The sequence below is a fragment of the Hevea brasiliensis genome, chromosome 4 (genome assembly GCF_030052815.1).
Source record: "Hevea brasiliensis isolate MT/VB/25A 57/8 chromosome 4, ASM3005281v1, whole genome shotgun sequence".
Lineage (NCBI taxonomy): Eukaryota > Viridiplantae > Streptophyta > Magnoliopsida > Malpighiales > Euphorbiaceae > Hevea > Hevea brasiliensis.
The window spans coordinates 108,619,922-108,642,147 of NC_079496.1; the positions used below are offsets into that span (position 1 = coordinate 108,619,922).

The 22,226-nt window shown below is 36.0% G+C and overlaps 2 protein-coding genes across 2 annotated transcripts; both read left to right on the forward strand.

Annotated features, from left to right (window-relative positions):
• The first annotated feature begins 8,594 nt into the window (after positions 1–8,594).
• LOC110643956 (peptidyl-prolyl cis-trans isomerase CYP57) lies at positions 8,595–16,867 on the forward strand. Its single transcript, XM_021796493.2, has 10 exons — positions 8,595–8,942; positions 10,274–10,452; positions 10,613–10,714; positions 11,087–11,193; positions 11,305–11,446; positions 12,155–12,368; positions 13,533–13,572; positions 14,644–14,839; positions 15,955–16,095; positions 16,430–16,867. The coding sequence occupies exons 1-10, from the start codon at positions 8,723–8,725 to the stop codon at positions 16,568–16,570; spliced, it is 1,482 nt and encodes a 493-aa protein (XP_021652185.1). The 5' UTR covers positions 8,595–8,722; the 3' UTR covers positions 16,571–16,867.
• A 2,716-nt stretch (positions 16,868–19,583) lies between these two features.
• On the forward strand, positions 19,584–21,642 carry LOC110643957 (protein ALP1-like). Its single transcript, XM_021796494.2, has one exon. The coding sequence runs from the start codon at positions 19,914–19,916 to the stop codon at positions 21,396–21,398; it is 1,485 nt and encodes a 494-aa protein (XP_021652186.2). The 5' UTR covers positions 19,584–19,913; the 3' UTR covers positions 21,399–21,642.
• The last annotated feature ends 584 nt before the right edge of the window (positions 21,643–22,226 follow it).

The window sequence follows — 22,226 nt, forward strand, 5'->3', positions numbered from 1 at the left end:
CTGACCTGTAGGGAGTCGAGTCTATTGAACTAACTACAGAATGGCAAAAAGTAGCAAGATTGCAGGTTGGCAGCCGGAGGACTATGGTTTGCCTTGAAATGAAGTATTCTTTGTTAACAGGTCAAAATAACCAAGCTTGAGTGGAGTTGAGCTTAGACAATATGAATGGAAATAGAGGATAACAAAGACAGAAAGTGGGAGTGCCACAGGATAATGAACGAACTGAAAATGAAAAATTTCAGTATTCAAGAATCCCTTTTGCAAGAAAACACTTCAGAAAACTAGTTTCAAAAGTTTCTTCCTACGAAAACTCAAAAAAAAAAAAGCAGAGTAACAAACCGAATTAAGTTTCAGAGTTATTCCACTATAGCCACTGCCTCTTTCTTTTTTTCGTCCCCCTTGAACAGTTTTCATGCAGGTATTTATAGGAACCGGATACTCCCCATGAAGGGTCAGGATCTATTTTGAGGGAGATGGAGGGTCAGGATTTCGAAGGACATGATCTGAGGTTCAGGAATTAAAGAGGATCAGAACGGACGGCTGAGATCCTCTTTAGAAAATTTGTCATTTTCTTCTTCTAATCTGACGATCCCAAATTCTCTTGTCCGGGGGGATCTGAGGGCTAGGAGTGAAAGGCGCTGGTTTTGTCATCTTCTTCTTTGATCCAAGGGCTCTGAGCTCGTCCTTACAAGTTGGATCAACGGTGGAGATTGGGATGTACAGGACTGTCATGACATACCCTGGCACCTGTCAGCATTGCGGGCGATTCTTAGGCGTGCGGTGGAGATCTCGTCTGCCACGCTTTAACTACCTCGGCTCGATTACGACGGCGGTTATTTGGGATTTGTCTTATTCTTTTTGCCTTCCGATCCCTCCCACGCTCCTATTCCGATCTCTCATGCTGATCTCCCATCTTCCGATCTCTATTATTCCGATCCCTAGAGATCGCCCAAATGATGTAATCCGATCTTTTGGAAATAAAAGTCAATTATCATCTTATTATTATTGCATTGATTATTTTCCGATCTCTGATGTGTTTATCCAATCTGGTTCCTAACTGAACAACCCTTAACTGATCCGCAATTCGAAACATTTATCTTAATATGCCGATCTCTAATTAGCCGTTCTCTTTATGGAATTTGGAGTGTTCGAGAGACGTGTCGAGCAGTGTGAATCCGTTACCGATGCATTGCCTGGGACATCGTGAGCATTAAATGCTCGGACGAGTATAAATAGGGGTAAAGGGTTAGCCATTTGCTCCTGTATGTCATTTTCAGTCTCTTGCTCATAACTTCAAAGTTCTCTCGTTTTCTCAAGTTCTTCCGACGCCGATCAGACTCCGGTAAGGGCTTTGATCTTCTTTTTAGTTTAAATTCTTTATTTCCTTTGAAAATGAGCGGCGCCGAAGGTCAGAGAGCGACGAGCCCTCCTTCCATTCAGTTCTCGTGGTCGTCTGATGAAGAAGAGGTGGTCGGGCCGAGCGCACTACCAGAACCTCCTAGGGTCTCCGTTCCAGCTCGGGGGCGGATCGCACCATCAAGTCATGCACCTTCTTCAGGGAGGGAGAATCTTCCTATGGACGAGCTGCCATCGATCTTGTAAGAATCCGATCTGCAATCGTTCAGCCAGGAGTACAATATTCGTCCTGATTCGTACGAACTTATCCGGTGTCACGGCGATCATCGAGCCGATCACTTCTTTGAAGAGAATGACATGGTTATGGTATACGAGGAACAGTTAAAGGCCGGTCTTCGGTTTCCCCTGGACGACTTCTTCAAGGAGGTCCTAAAATTTCACCGAGTGTGCATTGCCCAAATTCACCCTAACTGGTAGCGGATCTTCGTAGCCTTCCGAGGCCTGTGCCGAGCTAAGGGAATCAGTCCTACGGCTAAGGTGTTCGCCGAACTGCACAGGCTAACTCGCCGAAAGGACGATGAGCACTGGTTTTTTCAGGCGAAGCCTCATTGTGGGCTCTTTACCGATCTGCCTTCCTCCCTTAAGAATTGGAAGAACCGCTTCTTCATTCTGAGGAGCAAAAATCCGACCTGCTTTGAGGACTTCCGTGTTGGTGGCACCAGGGGCCCTTGATTCCGAAGCGTATTACCCTGAACAAGGAGGAAAGCCTAATAGTGATGGAACTGAAGAATCAGGCGGCCACTCAGAAGTTCTCCTGTTTAGATGCGGTGACTGCCGAGCTACACCATTGGACCATACAGCTGATCACCGGCCAAGATCGCGAACTTCTGCTCTCTGACTTCGGCATTGGTATTTTCTACATCTCAGATCTCAGGACCTTAGCGATCTCACTGACCTCTTCTTTATGCAGGTATGGCGGGTGGTGAAGGTTCCAGGAAGCGGAAGAAAGAAAGAGAGATTTCCCGGAAGGTGAAAGAGATGAAGCGTTCGGCACTGCTTCAAACACCCGGTCATGAACCTGGGGAGACGCAAGGAGGCCCGCCCCGACCTTCGGGACCGCCGATCACAGAAGCTGTCCGATCTCCTCCTCAACAAGAAGAGCCGCCTCCACCTCCTCCAGTTGTTCCAAGCACAGAAGGGGGTCGTTCTCGACCTCCTACGAGGCCCCCTTCTCGTGGCGCTCAAGTGCTGATTGCTTCCCTGGAGAACAACCGGACTGTTCGGGAGAACTCGATTTTGCCAAAGTCTTGGGGTCTTCCATCTGCCTTTGGGAGGATCGGGACAGACTGTCTCCGGACAATCTTGACGACATCCTAACCCGATCCATGAGTCTGAATGTAGAGTGTCTGGTGAACCAGCACATAGTCCGGGAAAAGGCGCACCGCCTGGGTAAGGAGGTCGAGAAGAAGAGTCAAGAAGTGGCATCCCTCCAATCCCAACTCTCATCCGCTCAGGATTATATATCTCAAATTGAGGGGCGCATGAAGTACTATGAGGATAAGCTGGCCGAACAGACTCGTGTTCTGGCTGAAAGGGATCATGCTCTTAGAAGTCCAGCGCTCAGCCAACGGCTGCTCAGTCGCTCACCTTCTTTGAGGAGCTTAAGGCAAAAGATGAAGAGATGGTGACAGGAATAGCCGGTGCTTATGTGAACGCTCACAAGGATCTCTTGGCCGAGCTCCAGAAGCGTTACCCAGAGGAGGACTTCTCTTGGATGGCCGACCTGGCTCCCGGAGGTGAGGAGGAAAGCGAAGAGGAGGCCGAGGATGAGAGAGAAAATGAGCAAAATGTAGATCAGGCTGGGGGTGATCCCTCAACCGAATGACTTGTATAAATTTTTGCAATGAAATGAAGTGGAATGCCCTTTTTTGTTCGATGAATGGTTATGATCGAAAAATTTCTAAATTATTAAACACTTGATTGTCTAAGTATGTTGAAATAACTGAAAATGATTATTAACCTAAGTGTGAGAGATCGGAAAACATAATGAGCATGAGATCGGTAAACGGGACTTGGTCAAAATCGGCTTAAACACTTAGGATCGGGGTCATCATTAAACCGGTATGGAACCTTAGCTCTTAAACTTTTGAAAGGGAGATCGGCAATAAAACTGGTAAGAGAAGATCTAGTGTCAGTTCATTTCGTTTATTAACAGAGATCAGGAATATAATTGACTGGTCCGGAGATTCGACTACGGGTCTGAGAGATCGGTGAGCGATTTAATAGACTGGTAAGGCTTTGACTGATGTGAGGACTTAGGATTGATTCAATTCTTTGAGGAGAGATCGGAAATGTGACTGTCTATCAAAGAGGGATCGGAAATGTGATTAGCTGTCACAGGGAGACTTAGTACTGGAGGTCGGTTTCAAAGTTTTATTAATTTTGAGGATCGGCCAAAATATGGTGTCGACATATATATAATGAAGGGTCACATTTTCAAGTATGCAAATTAAACAAGAAACTCAATGAAATCCAATTAGAAGAGAAAGTTTGGAGTAGAATATAAGCTCTTCTAATGGAGTCCTTTGAGTCAGATACAACACATTCAGAATTCTTTGAAGATTTAAAACTTTCTTTGCTGCTTTGGGTTTTTTACGATTCCTTTTGAGGGAAGCTCAACATTTTTGTCTTTAAGGTAAGACAGATCTCCTATGAAATGCAATGAGATAACATAAATCAAAGTTGCCACTACATTTTGTATTTGTTTCCCTTCTTCATCATTCATTGTTGGCATTCAATTTGACTACTCCAAAGATTTCCATTTTCTCAAGTGTAGTTAAGTTAAATTATATATATATTAGTGTTATAAAAACTAGACCAACTTGACGGATTAGCCTGAAGAACTAGTGAACCAAATTAAAAACTGGGCTAATTATATAATTAAACCACATAAGAAATAGAATAGAAAAAATCTACTGACCTAGTTGGTTTTCATGTAAACCTTTCAACTCGGTTAAACCTGCTTGACTTGGACAACCTCTTTCGTTAACCTAAATAAACATCCATCATATAAGAAATTATTCTACTCAACCAATTTATGTACAATAGATAGCTTTTGACTGCTAATTATGATGAGAATTATATGGGATCCATTCTAATCAATAATTATAATAAAACATTGCACATGCAATTGATGTTGTTCTTGGATTTTTTTTTTTTTTTTTTTTTTTTTTGCGAGTCTATACCTGTAAAACAAGAGAGAAAACACCAGGTGGGGCAACCTCTTCGATGCTTATGTCAGTAATTGGAACTGAGATTGAGAATAATTAACTAGAGAGAATAGCGTACCTGACTATAAAGGCTTGAACCCCTTTATATAGGTATCAAGTAGACTCCTATTTGGATGAGAAGTGTGATTATAGTAGTTTCCTATCTTAAAAGAAGTCCAATTAGAGTAGAATTTGGGATTTAGATAAATAGGGATGCTTATCCCTAGTGGATAATGTTTATATTTTTAGAGTACTATTGTATCAATAGTTCCCTCCTTCAAGTATAAATCTTTAGGTTCGATGTCAAATGATGTATTGTATGACAAAACTCTGGCCATGTGATTAAACTTTTTGAGATTTTTGGGAGAACCATTATCTTAAACATTTTCATTAGTATACTATCGCCTTAAAGAGTGGCTTGTCAATGCCTCTTTAGGTAGAATTATGCCTTGAATGGCTTGTCAATGCCTATTTAAGTGGATGTGTGCCATGGTAGGCTTATCGACGCCTTTTAGGGCAGACTTATGCCTTAGGCTCTTTACAAGTGAATAAATGCCTTGAGTTCTTTGCAACTATTGGCTCTTTAGTAGGCATTGTATCATTTAGAGATTTTCTCAAATACTTTGAAGGAATTATTGAACAACAGTGGTAAAATTTTTTTGGTAGATTGTCACAAATCACAAACTATCCACCTGCTTGATTTCTTCCCTTGTTCTATGTTCAAAATATAAATAATATGAGGAAAAGACAAAACCTTTTTTTTGTGTCATTCTCACAGACAGTGCCATTGATGTTGTTCTCCTCTTCTGCTGGTATAAAATGATGGATCTGGGTGTTGGATCTGTAAAATAACAATGGAAAAACCCATTGGGTTAGTTAACCACCGCTTTGATGCTTAAGTCAGTAATAGGAACTGGACTTGCGACTTTATGTAGGCTTTGTTGTAGATTCCGATTAGAATTAGGAGTTTGTGATTGATTAGGGTTGGGAGTCCACTTTGTCTGAGAGTCCTATGAGTATTGGGACTGTTACTGTAATTATTATCTCAGAGTCCACATCTTTTTAGGTGATCCGAGTATTGGAAAATGTGTTGGGCAAGTGACTTTTAAGCAAATGTGGAAGTGAATGTCTGAGCTATTATGAGTAGTTCAAACTCAAGCTGGCCTTTTAGGTGATCTGAGTATCAGAAAATATAGTTGGGCAACTGACTTTTAACCAAATGTGGAAGTGAATGTCTGAGCTACTATGAGTAGCTCAAACTCAGTCTAGACCTCATTGCTTATTACTCGGTTATCCATTACTCGCCTTTTAGTACTATTTTTAGTAGCATCAGCAACGGTGGTATTTTAAAATTTCTACCATTATACATGTTTGAAAGGAGTATAAAAATATGAAATCCATAATTCCCAAACCATAATTCCAAATTATATTCATTTTACCTTCATTTAATCTTCATCATTTGTTTATTAAATGCTAACTCTTATTCATTCATGTTGCTTTGAAAGAGAGATTGTCTCACACATCCATACTTATCATCCAATTAATCATTTGTTGTTCATCATCCTTAATAATATTCTTCATCTAATGATATTACTATTATGTTCAAGAACTTGTGATTTAATTTCCCATTTATGATTGAAGTTTTCTATTAAAAATCCGACAGAATCTCTCATATAAATAGAACCTTCAACCACACATAAATAGTAATATGTTGACCAACAAATCCTCAATAATCATTGTCATAACTATAACTATGTCATTTCACCACGTAAATCATCAATAACTATTAAATATAATTTAAATAAACTTATTCCTTTGAAAGAAACTTGTTATATTAATAAACTAGAAAATTTAAATTAATTCTTAATAATAATAAATTTTATCTAAAAATAATGTTTAAGAAATAAAGATTTTTTTTTTATTTTTGGTTATTAAGTATATTTTGAAAGTTAAGTGTAAGTGAATTTCAATTATTAAAAAAAAAAAACAAAGTGAATTATAAAGACTTCAATTGAATTTCATATTTTAAGTTGTATCATACTAAACATAAAAATTTATTCCCAAATGAATTCTAATTAGAATTCACTCTAAATAAATTATACATCTGTAGTTCATTTGAACCAAACATGGTATAGGTTAGAGTTTGAGAGAGTTGGATTTGGTTGCAAAAAGCTTTGAGAGAGTTGTGTTTATTTGATCTGCCGAGCGGAAGGGGAAGCTAGAGTTTTGACAATGCCAAAGTGAAGGGAGACTATTGTGTTTAACTTTGCCCAAGCTTATACTTGATTCAATTGATTCAGAATTCCATTGAATTTCATATTTTATATATTTGCTTTGAAAAATAAAATTTAGACTTCAATTTTAGATATTAAATTTTATAAGATTACTTATAACTAAACTCAAATTCTATCAAAAGTGATGTTTGGTTGAATCGGGGATGGCTTAGATGATGCCATGTGTATAAGAATAGAATTACTTATAACTAAACTCAAATTCTATCAAAAGTGATGTTCGGTAGAATAGGGGATGGCTTAGATGATGCCATGTGTACAAATGCGAGTGCTATGATTGCTAAAGGTAAACAACTTTTTTAGCAGTCGCACCGACCTCTTACGAGACTCCATGACCTTCCTAGAATCTTTGAACAACCTACAGAGCAAACAAGGTTAGAGAACCATGAGGGGTCTTCTCCTACTAGCACTCTGATTGTTAAGTTAATATAGGTAATGGACAGAGAAAATGTGGGTAGTAAATGAACTGGAAGTTATGGTTCAAAATCCTACTTGCCTCGAACTCACAATTTATATACCATTTGTCCTCCAATAAAAATAGGCCAAGTGATTGTAATAGGAGATGACTATTTTAGGTGAGGTAGGTCTCTGCCTCTAGGAGTATAATCCTATTAGTAGACTAGTTTTGTCTAGTCTACATACTCCTAAGTGATGATGCTTGGAAGGTGTCAAAGTGAATCAAGTAAGGAATATGTTATAGGGCTAAGTTTTTGGTGTATTAAATACAGGCAGTCATACATATTCTTTTAGCTAGCTTAGCGCGATACAATGAGTATAATACCAACACCTTAGGTTTTAGGGCATTGATTCATTATTCGTAGACTTTTCGGTGGCATTAATGAGATCGTATTTAATCTAGTGAATGTTCAAAGTGTTTGAGCTATTCAAGTTGATCAAGGCATTTGCCTCAACCTCTTTCGATCTATTAGAGGTCAAGCAAGTCTGTGGGGGTCATATTAGACGACAGTGATTTTTTCAAAGGTTGCATAATGATCGCGAAGTATGGGCACTGTATATAAGGACACTTGTCTTCATTAGATTAATTAAGTAGTTAGAATTATATTAAAAAGAAATAGAATTTCAAATGAATTCTACGAAATTAAGAGTATTTTTTTTAATTAAAATATCTATTCATCCTCACACACACACCCCCCACCCTTCCTTTTTTTTTTTTTCCCTCCTCTCTCTTTTCTCCCTCTCTCTTACCTTTCTCTTTCTCTTTGGTCTCTCTTTCTCTCTTTCTTTCCTCACTCTCTCTTAATTTTTAAAATAAATGTTTAAAAATTAAAAATTAAATGTAATTTATGTTTAATTAAAATAAACTTATTGCTTAAAAAACTTATAAAGAATATTTTAAAAATAAAAACAACTTAAGTTTAAATTATAAAATAAAAATAAAATTTATCCAATATAATATCTAAGTAATTTCTTTTATTATAAAATTATTTTAAAAAATAATAATAAATGAACTCTATAATAAAAATTAATAATATAAAATTTAATGAAATTTTATATTTTAAGAATTTATTCACAAATAAATTTAATTAGAATTCAATCTTGGTTAAAGAAAACCAGAATTCAATCTTAATTTAGATGTAATTTATTATAAATTTAAAACTAAGATTATGTGAATTTCATATACTTCACACATCAAACTCCACAACAATTCATGATTTATGTTGGGTATACAGTGGACCGGTCGAATTTCCCCAATTCCATACCCTCTACTTCATTTGAACCAAACGGGTCAAATAGAACTTGCGAAGACCCTAGAGCTTCTGTAAGTGTATCTGGTGGTGGTGGATAATGTCGTCGGTGTATGTGCTCGAGCCGCCGACGAAGGGCAAGGTGATTCTAAACACGACGTACGGGCCACTGGACATCGAACTCTGGCCTAAAGAGGCCCCAAAGGCCGTCAGGAACTTTGTCCAGCTCTGCCTGGAAGGGTATTACGAGAACACCATCTTTCACCGTATTATCAAGGGCTTCCTCATCCAGGGCGGTGACCCCACCGGCAGTGGCACCGGTACTCCCACTTTTGCATACAATTTTTACTTCTTTTAATTGTCTTTTTGGAATTTTGATTGATGATTTTTCTGTTTTGCTTTGACTGATATGAATTGTAAGTATGGGATTTCAATATGTGGTTGGGCTCTCCAACCTCAACTGGGGTGTGGTTCTCCTAAGTTCCGCTTAATGGTTATAGAGCCGTCCACTATGCCTCCGGGTTGCAATTAGTGCGGCGCAGGTGGTGACGTTGGAATAGCAGCCAGCCTGCGTGGACGCCGTGGCTGCTGAGTATGGTGGAATGTTACGGTCTCATTGCAAGGAGACTTGTGTCCCACATTGTAAGGATGGGATTTCTACATGGCATATATGGACTTGAGCTGGCCAACCTCAACTAAGTTGGGGTTGTTGTATTTTTTAGCGTACTTGTGTTGTAGAAGCTGTGATTTTTCTCTACTGATTGAGTTTCGGTGCTGATTACCGGTTTTAATTTTCTCATTTTGGTCATTTCTTTATTGCAATTGAAATTTAATTACAGGTTATTGGATTTGATACTGGTGCGTTTGCTCCTCTTGAACTGTGGTTACTTTTTGAGAGAGATGAAATTCACTTCGTAATTCACAAATTATGGAATTTTAAATTGAATCCTACTAGTTTTTGGCTCATGAGTATTGGAATGTTACCAATCTTCAGCAATCAAACAGTATTTTTTTAAGGGGAAAAAAAAAAAAAACCTTCTTGGAACTTCCAGTTCTCTGGCATTATCCTCTCCTAATATTCCCAGCGCCGCTGTAATCCCAAGTTTATCTGGATAACGGTAAACACAAAATGCCCTTGTCTAGAAAGGTGATGTGGTGGGTTGCTTAAGGGGAGCAATATATGTTAAGGTGATATGGTGGGTTGAGCAATATATGTTAAGGTGATATGGTGGGTTGCTTAAGGGGAGCAATATATGTTTATCTAGAATATAAAATGCTTTTTTGGATTGCATGTTACATGCATGATAAAATACAAGCAAAATACAATAATGGATAAAAATAACCACAAAAACTAATATTACAAGTATAATAATTGAATTTTACTTCAAAATGTTGTTTAACCACTCCAGTGCTATAAAAAAATATTCAAATCTGAAAATTTGTAGATTATAGTAGCAAAATTATCTAAAATTTGTATGACTAAGATTTTTTGATTCTCTGAATTTGGGTGTTTGCATTTTGGTATACTTGTTTTGAACTTACAAATTGCTGTCAATCCATAATCCAGATCATATCTTCTGGATGCAAATTGCCAGGAGTTTAACATTTCTTGTAATGCTTAATTCACATTGGTGCTTATTGATATCTGCAGGTGGTGAAAGTATATATGGAAGTGTTTTTCCTGATGAGTTCCATTCACGTCTAAGATTCAACCACAGGGGGATTGTTGCGTGTGCAAATGCTGGTACACCACATTCTAATGGGAGTCAATTCTTTATTTCCTTGGATAAGTGTGATTGGCTTGATCGAAAGAGTACCATTTTTGGAAAGGTAATGGTCATTTTGATTTTGAAATTTTTTTTTCCTCATTCATTTGGCTTGATCAAAAGAGTACCATTTTTAGGAACATAATGGTGATTTTTATTTTGAACTTTTTTCTCATTCATCTAGATTGTCAATGGAACTTTTTTTTTTCTTTTTCTTTCTTTAGGTGACTGGAGATTCAATATATAATCTTTTAGCCATTGGTGAGGTTGAAACTGATAAAAATGATTGGCCATTAGATCCATCCCCAAAAATCAAATCAGTTGAGGTATGCTTTTCTCTGTGTTTTGAAATGTACGTCTTTCTCTGATGCAGATGCATAGCAATATCTAGTGCCGTTAAAGCTTTGATGCTTATGGCATTTGAGATCAATGATCCTGCAAATGCTTGCAAGTTGTATAGTTGTTAATGTTTTTGAGCACCATAGACTTATATACAACATTATCTAGATGTTATAGAGTTATGATCTTGTTCACCATGGATTTTCATGCATCTGTTATTTAGTCTGTCTTCTATCTTTTATTTTCATATTTTTGGTATCAATTTGTATGATTTGTCATAGTCCTGATAATATTGTTTTCACTAAGAAGTTTTGAGGGAGTTTAACCACCTTGACTTATTCTTCAAATCTGTCTTTTAGGTATTATGGAACCCTTTTGAAGATATTGTCCCTAGGGCGCCCTCCAAGCCTTTAACACAATCTGCAACTGATATCGAAAATAAAGATTCAAAGAAGAAACCCGTGAAGTAAGTTCCTCCACCCTTTGTGAGCTCATGTAATGTCTTATTTTGGAAATGGAAAAACATTTATTGCCATCAGTGTTATTATTTAAGGTGTGCTGTATCTGCGCATTGCAGAAAGTTGAACTTACTTTCGTTTGGAGAGGAGGCTGAAGAAGAGGAGAAGGAATTAGCAGCTGTAAAACAAAAAATCAGGAGTAGTCATGATGTATTGGATGATCCTCGTCTCCTGAAGGGACAACATCCAAGTGAAGAATTGGTGATGGTTCAGTATTCTTAGTGTCTAAAACTTTTTATGGTCATACTAGGCTGTGAGTGTAAAATTGATAAAATTGATAATGTCCAATATTTAGTATTTCACCTTTGTATAATTATAATCATAGAGAACTAGGATATGACCCAAAATTATGGGGAACAAAAACTGCTAATAATCAAGACCAACGTTCATGAATTCATGTCTGCATATATTTCCATTTTTTAAGATTAATTGCAATAGTCATAATGTCTTTAAAGAAGGAAACAAATGTGAGACCACTAATTATGCTTAAGCCTTTTCTTCAATGTGTAACACCCTCATAATCCTAAACACTTTTGGCGTAAATTAAGGTGGATTCGCATACGGTTTTTGTTTGTGTCAGCCTAGAACAGGTTAATAGCCTTTTATTTTCCCTTTTTCTCATCAAACATGGGTGGGCATTTCATGCCCTTGAGTATCAAACATGTTGAATTTTCAGCAGGAGAAGTGTCATATAGATTGCAGGCACAATGAAATATATAGGTCTAGAGTTCAAGCTGTCTCTTTTGCTTGGTAAATGGACTGTACTCGGTGATTATACTCTTAGAATTGATATTATCCTCAGAGATTGATTGGCAAGTCAGATATTATGCAAATGCAAATGCTGTCATTTTTTATTTGAGATGTATTCAATGATCTACAGTACATGTCCTTAAGACTACTTCAATGCAGAATTCATCTGAAGCCAAAGCAACAAGGGATCTGCAGTTATCTGTAAGAGAAGCATTAAGCTCAAAGAAGGATGTATCACAGAAAGATTTAGATGCCGAATTTTCTAATAGTGATGATGATGATGATGAGGTCAACTTTGATGCACGAATGCGCCAACAAATACTTAGAAAAAGAATGGACCTGGGAGGTCTCTCATCTAAGCAAAAGAAAAATGGTACTGTAATTTATCTTCGCAAGCTTTTCACTTTAGTAAAATTTTCTACGATGATGAATCAGCATGGATCTTCTCTTTTCTTCTGATTTCATTACATGTTCTGCTGACAGTACAAAACTTGAGTTACATCTGCTCCCTCTCTCTAAAGATTTTGAATTCCCCTTTTGCTGAAATAATTAGACAGCAACTATGATATGTAAAATGAGGCAGGGAAGATCTTGCTAAGTGAATATGTCCTGATATATTGATGAATTCATTTTGAAAGTCATTTCTCCTTATGAAACTCTAAATGAATGGTTGCTTGAGGCACATGAGCATGCATACTTATGCGCACAGATACATCGGAAGAATGCTGAGCTCACAGATCCCTTGCCAAGTTTTAGAAATTTGTGAATGAATAATTTGTAAATTGGATGACACCAACTAATATGACACTTGGTTTTTGCACATAATAAGTTTTGTATACATTAATGCTATTTCAGTTTTCTGAGCAAAAGTTGTCTTTCTTAAGAAAATTGGCTGGGCCTAAATCACCCTCAAAAGCTAGCTCAAGAGGGAAGGAGTGCTTAAGGCTTTATAAAGGCACATTACCTCTTATCTCAAACCGACGTGGGATATTAACACCCCTCTCACGCCTAAGACTGAACATCTAGAGCATGAAACACTTATGGGAGGCTCAATATTGGTTGGGAAGGCTCTGATACTATCTTAAGAAAATGGGCCAAGTCTAACTCCCCCCAAAAGCTAGCTCAAGGGGGATAGAGTGCTCAAGGCTTTATAAGGGCACATTACCCCTATCCCAAATCGATGTGGGACATTAACAGTCTCAAAGGAGGATTGTCACTCCTGGAATTATTCTTCACTAGATATTCCAAATATGTTTCGAAGCCAATATCCTTTTCAGAATTTTGGTGCTAACTCATGAAAGTGGTTTAGTTTTTTGTAATATTTTTCAACTTTTGCTCTTCAAATTTGAGCCACATCCTAATATGTGCTCATCATTACTTTAAAATAGCTTGGGTTTTGGATATCATGTTTATGTGTTTGGCCATTTTGGCATTTATCTCATCTCCTCTATATGTCCTTTCATTTTTTATTAATACCTTTGAACAATGATTGCCTTTGTTATTAATGCATATCTGTTGAATTTATTTTTGTGTGCAGGGAGCACTAGCCCAAAAGATCATCAAATTTCTGTGCCCAGGTAAGATGACTTTTTTTGGGGGGGGGGGGGAAGGTTGGGGGGGAAGGTGGTTCATTGTTGTCTTTGAGGTAAAATGTCATTTTCTGGGCACATTTTGTGTAGGAAATAATATATAACTTGCTTGCAGGAGTTTGTGATTGCTAAACAGATTCCATTTCTCAACACTTAGGTGGAGAACTAGCACTCCACAAATATATCACAATGGACTCATTAATCAAAAGAAATAAATGACACCTTGCACTGTCAAGAAGATGGAGCAATGCTTTGAATTTTAATGGCATACCACAGATCACTTTCAAGCAGTCAATGAATTTTGAACATAAAACATGAAGCACATTCAGAAAGTAACTGTAAATTTCATGGCTAACTCGTTCATTACTTTTGTACGTGAATTAAATCATATGAGAAAATTTTAGTGTCTTGTTGAAAAACAGAAAGACCATTGCTTAGGCATTTTCTCATTGCAGAAAATTTTAGTATCTTGTTGAAAAACAGAAAGACCATTGCTTAGGCATTGTCTCATTGCAGCAAACTCTTAGTTACTTTTTCTTGTTGTACAAAAAGAGATAAGTTCTGCAGTGTTTGGTCGGAAAGTGTCATAAACAAATTGATGCACAGCAACAGATACCATAAAACACTCAAAAATGAAATTCTTGTTAAAAGTTTCTCAAATAATGAAGTGATGGAATTGTAAATTTGCAATCAAAGGGGAAACATTCATCTTTTTTTTTGCACTTAATTCAGAGAAAGATTTATGTATGAGTTTCTATCTTCTTGAACGAAGAAGCATTACTTTTTTAAAATGTTAATAATACTTTTCCCTCTTTGTGCAAGGCTTCATTTTCTGCTGTGCTACAGAATTACTTTTATACCTAATATCGTTGCTTGTTATCTTTATTATGTTTATTCTTTGGGATCAAGAGCATCATTGTCTGGTCTTGTTGATGGCCTTTTTCCTATTATACCACTTAAAATATTTCTTGGATTTTCAGTCTGAGCCCAAGGTTGAACCATGTGCAACTGAATGAAATAACCATTCTGTGCTTAATAGACCTGTTTTATTCTTGCCAGGTCTACTGCTGAAAGCATTGATGATGACCACCCAAGGGTGGAAAAGCTGTCACTGAAGAAAAAGGGAATAGGATCTGAAGCCAGAGCTGAACGCATGGCTAAGGCAGATGTAGATTTACAGTTATTCAGTGAAGCTGAACAAGGAAGACTATTGCAAAAACAGAAGAAGCGCAGAATTCAAGGACGTGAGGATGAGGTATGTTACATGATTGTGGTAATCTTAGCCTTTTTTAAAATCTATTCTTTTTTATTTTATTTGGCCGTAGGCAATATCCCTAGTGATCCATCTTGTTAGACTATCTGATCTTAATTGATAGGGAAATGAGGAGGCTAACAAATTATGCAGAGGCATAGGCCAGGATTATACATCCTTGGTAATTATTACTCAGTCTGGGAACATTCAAGGAAACTATGTCTGGGAAGCAGGAAGTGGAATGAAAATGTTTGGAAACTTATAAATTATGGGGTTTACATGAATTTTTCAAATACTAATTGTACATAAAGGTATATGATGTAGAATAATCTCTAATACCAAATTGATGTACAACAAACTCTGATACCAAATCGATGTAGAACAAGAAGAACACAAAAGGTAGAGAAACAAATTTTCAGAACCAAAAAAAAAAGAAAAGAAAAAAAGAAAAAACAGATTTTCGAATTTTATTAATTATCAACAATAATATCATAAGAACTCTAATAAAATACCTAAAAGACATAGTTATTTATAGTACAATATTAATTCTACTATTATTAGAATTTGGAATTCTTAAACAAGAAAATCCTAATCAAGTTACTAATTAGGAATCTCAAATCAACACAAAATTCCTAAATATAAGAAATACTAAACCTAATAGAACTCTATAAATATTCCTAAATAATAATAGAATTCGTAAATAGTAGAAATCTAAACTTCCTAATTCTATTATGAATATAATTCCTAAGTTGAGTCATCTTTCAATACTACATTAGTATATTCTCTAAATGCCAAGTGAATGCTTCATTTGGTTGCTGGGAGGGGAGAAAAATAAAAGAAAAATTGAAATAGAAGGACTATTATCCATATTGTTTATAATTTGTAAAATTGCCACATTTCCTTCATCTTCTTAGTTGTTATCCACTCAGCTAGCAAATAAATATGTATTAATTATTAACCTAAACAAATATGAATTAAAGTGGACGTATAGAGGGAAAACTTTATCTGCTTCAGTTTTCTCTGAATCCTCTGTATATTCACATATAATGATCTTTATATTAAATTGGGATGTGTTTATATAAATCTTTTGTTTTTTATTCTGGTTTCATTACTTCTAGGTTTTAGCAAAACTTGAGAAGTTTAAGAAGGCTGTTTCTGCAAAGGCTGATACCTCAAACAGTGAGACCGGAGGTGCTTATAAAGAGGATTTGTCTGACTGGAGTTCTGTCCGCCTAAAGTTTGCACCTGAACCTGGCAAGGTAAGCTTCTCCTTGCCATATCATTTCTCCAGTACATGTTTTGTCATTTCTTGGAAAAATTTTTAGAGACCACACGAATGTTTTTCCCCCTTCAATCAATGAAATTTTTGTTATTTAGTTCATTTATGAAGGTACTACAGATAAATATGATGTTAAAAGCGGTACAAGTTCCCCTCAGAGAATTGGATTTAATTTAGTTTGAGTGAGAACAGTACATAGATTATGATCATCACAGCATGAAATTGAAATTGCATAACACTTTTCCAAAATATTTTCTATGCATGACAAGGGGTAGGCAATATTATGAAGTTCTCCACTTTTTAAATTGTAACAGGATCGTATGACTCGCAAAGATGACCCAAATGACTATGTTGTGCATGACCCCCTTTTGGAGAAAGGGAAAGAGAAATTCAATCGAATGCAAGCCAAGCAAAAAAGGCGAGAACGAGAATGGGCTGGCAAATCTCTCACTTAGTGTCGTCTCTGCAAAGTACGCACAATGGAATTGATGAGTCATTTTAGGGGGGTCTCCTTGTCTTTGCTATGTAGTTTAATTGCTAAACGTGTTAACCCAAAAAAAAGAAAAAAGGAAAAGAAAAAAATAGCCCTATCTTGCCAGCCAAATTCCCAAGAAACTGTGGAAGCTGGTGGTGCATTGTTGACCTATACTCCGTTCCTATACTCTAGGTTCATTTCATCTGGAAGGGCATCTTTTACCAGTAAACGAAGTTTACAGAGGAATATTGCCATCATCTATGGTGTTTTGTGCTCATATACTGTTCCTTGACTCAGCTTTAATCTGTCTAATTTATCTTCTGTAAGGGTACCATTCATTGTAAATATCTCTGCTAAATATGTCATAATCAAAAAGGTTTTAAGAGTCAAATTAGGTGCTTGATCAGTTGTAGTTTGTCAAATTGATTGGAATGATATATGGATGCTGGCCAACCCAACTAATTTAGTTCTGAAATTTGAAAATAATTGCTTTGGAATTAATATTGGAGAATTGACATTTCTTCATCTGAACATGGGAACAGGAATCCAATGTCTTTATATTTTAGACTCTTAAAAAGGCTTGTTAAAGGGCTGAAACCCGTGTAGAAAGCAAACGCACGTTATGTTTGTTGACCAACTCCAATTTTAGACCTGACCTTGTGGTTTTAATTTTCTTTTTCTTTCAAGTTTTGCGGCATATTTTCTGGAATTCTTGCTTTCACACTGCAGAGAAACACAGGCTGTGATTTTCACCTAAAAAATCTCTTAACTTGGGCTTATCCATTTTACTTTGTTTCTAACAAACAGCCAACTGCAACGTGTTTCTTCTTGTGGGAAGCTAAGCCTTTGGTTTTTGACTGCTGGCAGGAAACGCCTGGCCACCTTTATTCTATTTAATTTTAATCATTAATTATGATAAAATTTATATAAAATTTACTATAATCAATAACTATAATAAACTTATTATATATATAAAATAAAATCATTATATATACATTAATCGGATAGAGTTGCTTTCACTTAATGAGCCAGTACTTATCGGTAGTGGCAAGGTCAAAAGCAGTGGATAATGTTGAATTTCTTAGCATACTTGTCGAGTGCTACCATGGCCCCAGAAGTCTATATTTTTTGTTTTGTTAGCATGATTACACTTAAGATTACAGCCATAGAAGCCATTAAGTAATAGATAATTTTTTTTATGTATCTATTATCTAATATCATCAAATCACTTGTGAATTCCCCTTGGAAACTACTGTTACCAATTTGATAGATACTCTTTTGTATTCGTGGATCGATTTTCCCTCAGTAACAATAGAAAATGAAACCTCAAATCTAACAAAGTTCAAAACTGCTTATTACATCTCAATGAGAAATAAGCTTATTGATATTACTCTACTTTTAAAGTATAGAGAATGGGAAAACCTTGAATTCGAATATCTCATTGACTTATTTTAAGATTTTAATTTATAATTTTTTTTAAGTAAAAATATAAGTTCACCCCAAAATTCTATTAAAAAAATTTCGTGATACCATTAATTTTTCAAACGTTTCATAATACATATTAACTCTTATAAATATTTCATGACATATAAAATTAAGATATCTTTTAAATTGTCAGTGCTATTGGACTTCATATCTTAATTTCACTTTATAAGAGTTTAAATATATCATGAATATTTTAAAAATTTTACGTGTCGTAAATTTTTTCAGTAAAATTTAAATGTGAAAAGATTTATTCAAAATTTTTTTTTATAATGAAATTTAAATTATTGAATACTATTAAACTAAACCTTAATAATTTCGTGTATGTTTTTAACCAACACAAGTAAAGAATAAAATCTTCTAGTTGCCCCCTTTTTCCTTTTAATTTACCATCATATCGTATGTCATTTTTTCAACAAAACCCATTTTTCCAAAGCAAAAAAGGCATTATCACATCAAGCGATGTAGAAAAACACATCCGACAATAAAACATTGATTATAACAAATTCTAATCAAAATACCTTGCTTTTCTTTTTTAACTCAACATGAATGAATATATTGATCATGAAAGAATGCCTTCACAATTTTCTTTTTCTTCAAAAAAAAAAAAAAAAAAACTTGTTAAAAATTAAAACCAAACACCCCCTTATTCATGAGAGATTATTGAATGTAGATTAGATGTAATATAATGAAATCATATAATTTTTTTAATTATAATAATCTTATTATATTTTGAAGTAAAATGGTAATAAGATCAATCAGAGGCAAGAATTACTGCTCTCATCGCTGCCCCATAAAAAATTAGAGTCAGAGGAAAAGTTTCTCGTTGAGGTGTAGAACAAAACGAGTTTCTTTACGAATATTATCTTTTTTTTATTTTAATTTATTATTATACAATATAAATGTCTAATTCATTAAAAAATAAATTATAAATTTAAAATATAATTTTAATAATATATATTAAAATTATAATATTTAGATACTTAAATACATAAAATAAATTAAAATTTTCTTAAAAATTATATAATATATTATTAAGCAAAATGGATCAAGTGTGAGATGAGTTGCGTCGGTACCGACAATAATTGTCATCCCTATTTCAAGCCATCCATGGTCGGCGTTTAGGCCCAATAAATTATAAGACCCCACATGGCCTACATGGCCCACAAATAAGCGGCTACACTTTGACAAATTCCAAACCGCAACACTTGTGAATTCCATGCCAGCCACGGCAGGACACCGAACCTCTAAACCTTATAGCCTCCGGTCACTGTCCCACAATTATTGAAATGTCTCTAAATTTTGATACCCTTCAAAGCCGCGTTCACACTAGAACATGTACCCTTCAGGTAAATATATTTTGTAAGATCTACAATGACGTGTTACCGCCCATCATATCTCAAAAGTATTTGACCCTTTCCGGACAAAATTGTTGTCGCTTCTAAGAACCATCCATACCCAATAGTCAAAGGAGTAAAATTTGATTTGTATTTGCAATTTTGAATCAAACCCAGTTGTCATTCAGTGTGTTATGATCAAATGTGTAATGGGTTAGAGCTGGAATTAATGGAAATGATAGAAAGATTGGCGCTTTATAATAAAAATTAGGGGAATTGCCAAATTAGTGCTCAGCAATTTCAGGTCATAAACCATTATTGTCAATGGATTTGTGTTGTGTTCACACACTTGGCTCACACATTCTTTGAAAAGCCAACAAGAAGAAGACTTTACTATTTCTTCTTCCCTCTCTCTTCTTCTTATATGAATCTCTCTTCCTCTCTACCTAACTCAGAACAATTTACTCTTTTTCTTATACCTTGCTTCCCTATTCACTCAACCAAATGAATGAATCCAACACCACCAGGAAGAGGCAAAGGAAAGATAGGCAAGAAAGCGATGGGGAGGACACCAATTCTTTTGAAGAAGGCAACAATACTAGCATTAGCAACAAGAAGAGAAAAGAGTTGAAGGGTATAATCACATCATGGATGTTGCTGGAAGAGCAAGAAAAGTGCGATCAAGATGAGCAAAACAAGGCCACATGTGAGGAGAAGCAATTACTCGAAGCAAATCATAAGAAAAAGACTAGAACAATGGTCGAATATTATTCCAATATTCAAGATTACTACACAGAAATTGAAGAAACTGACCGAATGAAGCGCAAAAAGTCCAGGGCAATAGCTGGTGCGGTCGCTGTTTCTGCTGCCTCTAATGGGCTCGCTAGTAAGGGAATTGGTGATGCAAAGCAAGGGAGTGGTGGTCAACATAGACGATTATGGGTGAAAGACAGAGACAAAGAGTGGTGGGATGAATGCAATCGGCCAGATTATCCTGAGGAGGAGTTCAAGCAAGCGTTTAGAATGAGCAAGGGTACTTTTGACATGATATGCGATGAGCTACATTCATTTATTGCCAAAGAGGATACCACTTTGCGAAACGCCATTCCTGTCAAGCAAAGAGTTGCAGTCTGTATTTGGAGATTAGCTACTGGTGAACCACTTAGACTCGTCTCTAAGCGGTTTGGTTTAGGTATTTCTACTTGCCATAAATTGGTTCTTGAAGTATGTTCTGCTATTAGAAATGTTTTAATGCCCAAGTATTTGCAATGGCCTGATGAGGATAGATTGAAGAAGGTAAAAAAGGACTTTGAATCAATTTCTGGGATACCTAATGTTGTTGGGTCCATGTATACTACTCATATTCCTATTATAGCTCCAAAGATTAGTGTCGCAGCTTATTTTAACAAGAGGCACACTGAGAGGAATCAAAAGACATCCTACTCCATAACTGTTCAAGGTGTTGTTGACCCAAAAGGGGTCTTTGCTGATGTGTGTATTGGTTGGCCTGGTTCTATGCCTGATGATCAGGTGTTGGAGAAGTCTGCTTTGTATCAAAGGGCTAATGGAGGTCTTCTAAAGGATGTTTGGGTTGTTGGGAGTTCGGGGTACCCTTTAATGGATTGGGTTTTGGTCCCTTACACACAGCAGCATTTGACATGGACTCAGCATGCTTTTAATGAGAAGATTGGGGAAATTCAAAAGGTTGCTAAGGATGCATTTGCAAGATTGAAAGGGAGGTGGAGTTGCTTGCAGAAAAGAACGGAGGTGAAACTACAGGACTTGCCAGTGGTTCTTGGAGCATGCTGTGTGTTGCATAATATCTGTGAAAGGCGTAAAGAGGAACTGGATCCAAAGCTGAAGATTGAGCTTGTTGATGATGAGATGGTGCCTGAGGTTGCCTTGAGATCAGTAAACTCAATGAAGGCTAGGGATGCTATTGCTCATAATCTTTTGCACCACTGTCATGCTGGCACTGGTTTTCTATAATTCAAAAAGTTTCATTCCTCCTGCTATTGGAATTCTTTTGCCTGTTTTTTCTCTATTTGTATTGTAGAATTTCACATTTGTCATTTATCATATTTGTCAAAGGGGCTTTGTAAGCGATGTGTGCCCCCCAAAACAAATAGCTGATGGTAGACTTGATAGGTTTAAGTTATACATACAGGTCACGGTAACAGCAAGACACATTACTCAAATTAAAAATAAAAAATGGATGAAGTTGACTTTGTAATATTATTTTAACATGACCTTATTTTTAGTGCTGATGTCAAATCTTAAGAAAGTTTGTTCCATGACTCTCACTTCTTGTTTTCTTGAAAGCTTTGGCTTAAATAGTAAAGATCTGCAGGAGTGTAATTGGTGATATTAGACTGGCCTACATGAAAGTTATGTGGAACTCAATATGCATTGTACCTTGTTATAAGTTTGATGCTAATACTTTTTCCCTTTTATTGTTAATTTCTAAGCAAATGTATTCTTCATTCTACCAGGAATCTTTCTATTTACATGCTTGCAAAAGCTTCTATCCTTAACTGTCAGTCACTGAATGATGAAGTTGCATAAACGACTCACAAAATTCCAGTCAGTCTTGTTTCTCATTTCTTCTGATTGCTACACTGAATGAGAATGTCAAACTGTGACACTGTTTCTTTTTCCGGATAATCAAATAAGCTGATATTTTCTACACTGCTATATTATGCAGTGGTTAGTTGATCATTTTGAATTCCATGATGTGTTAATTTTGCATCTGAGTTCATTGAGATGAGGCACTATTTGGATGGTTCATGTCCTCAGAGCCTGTTGATAATCAGCCGG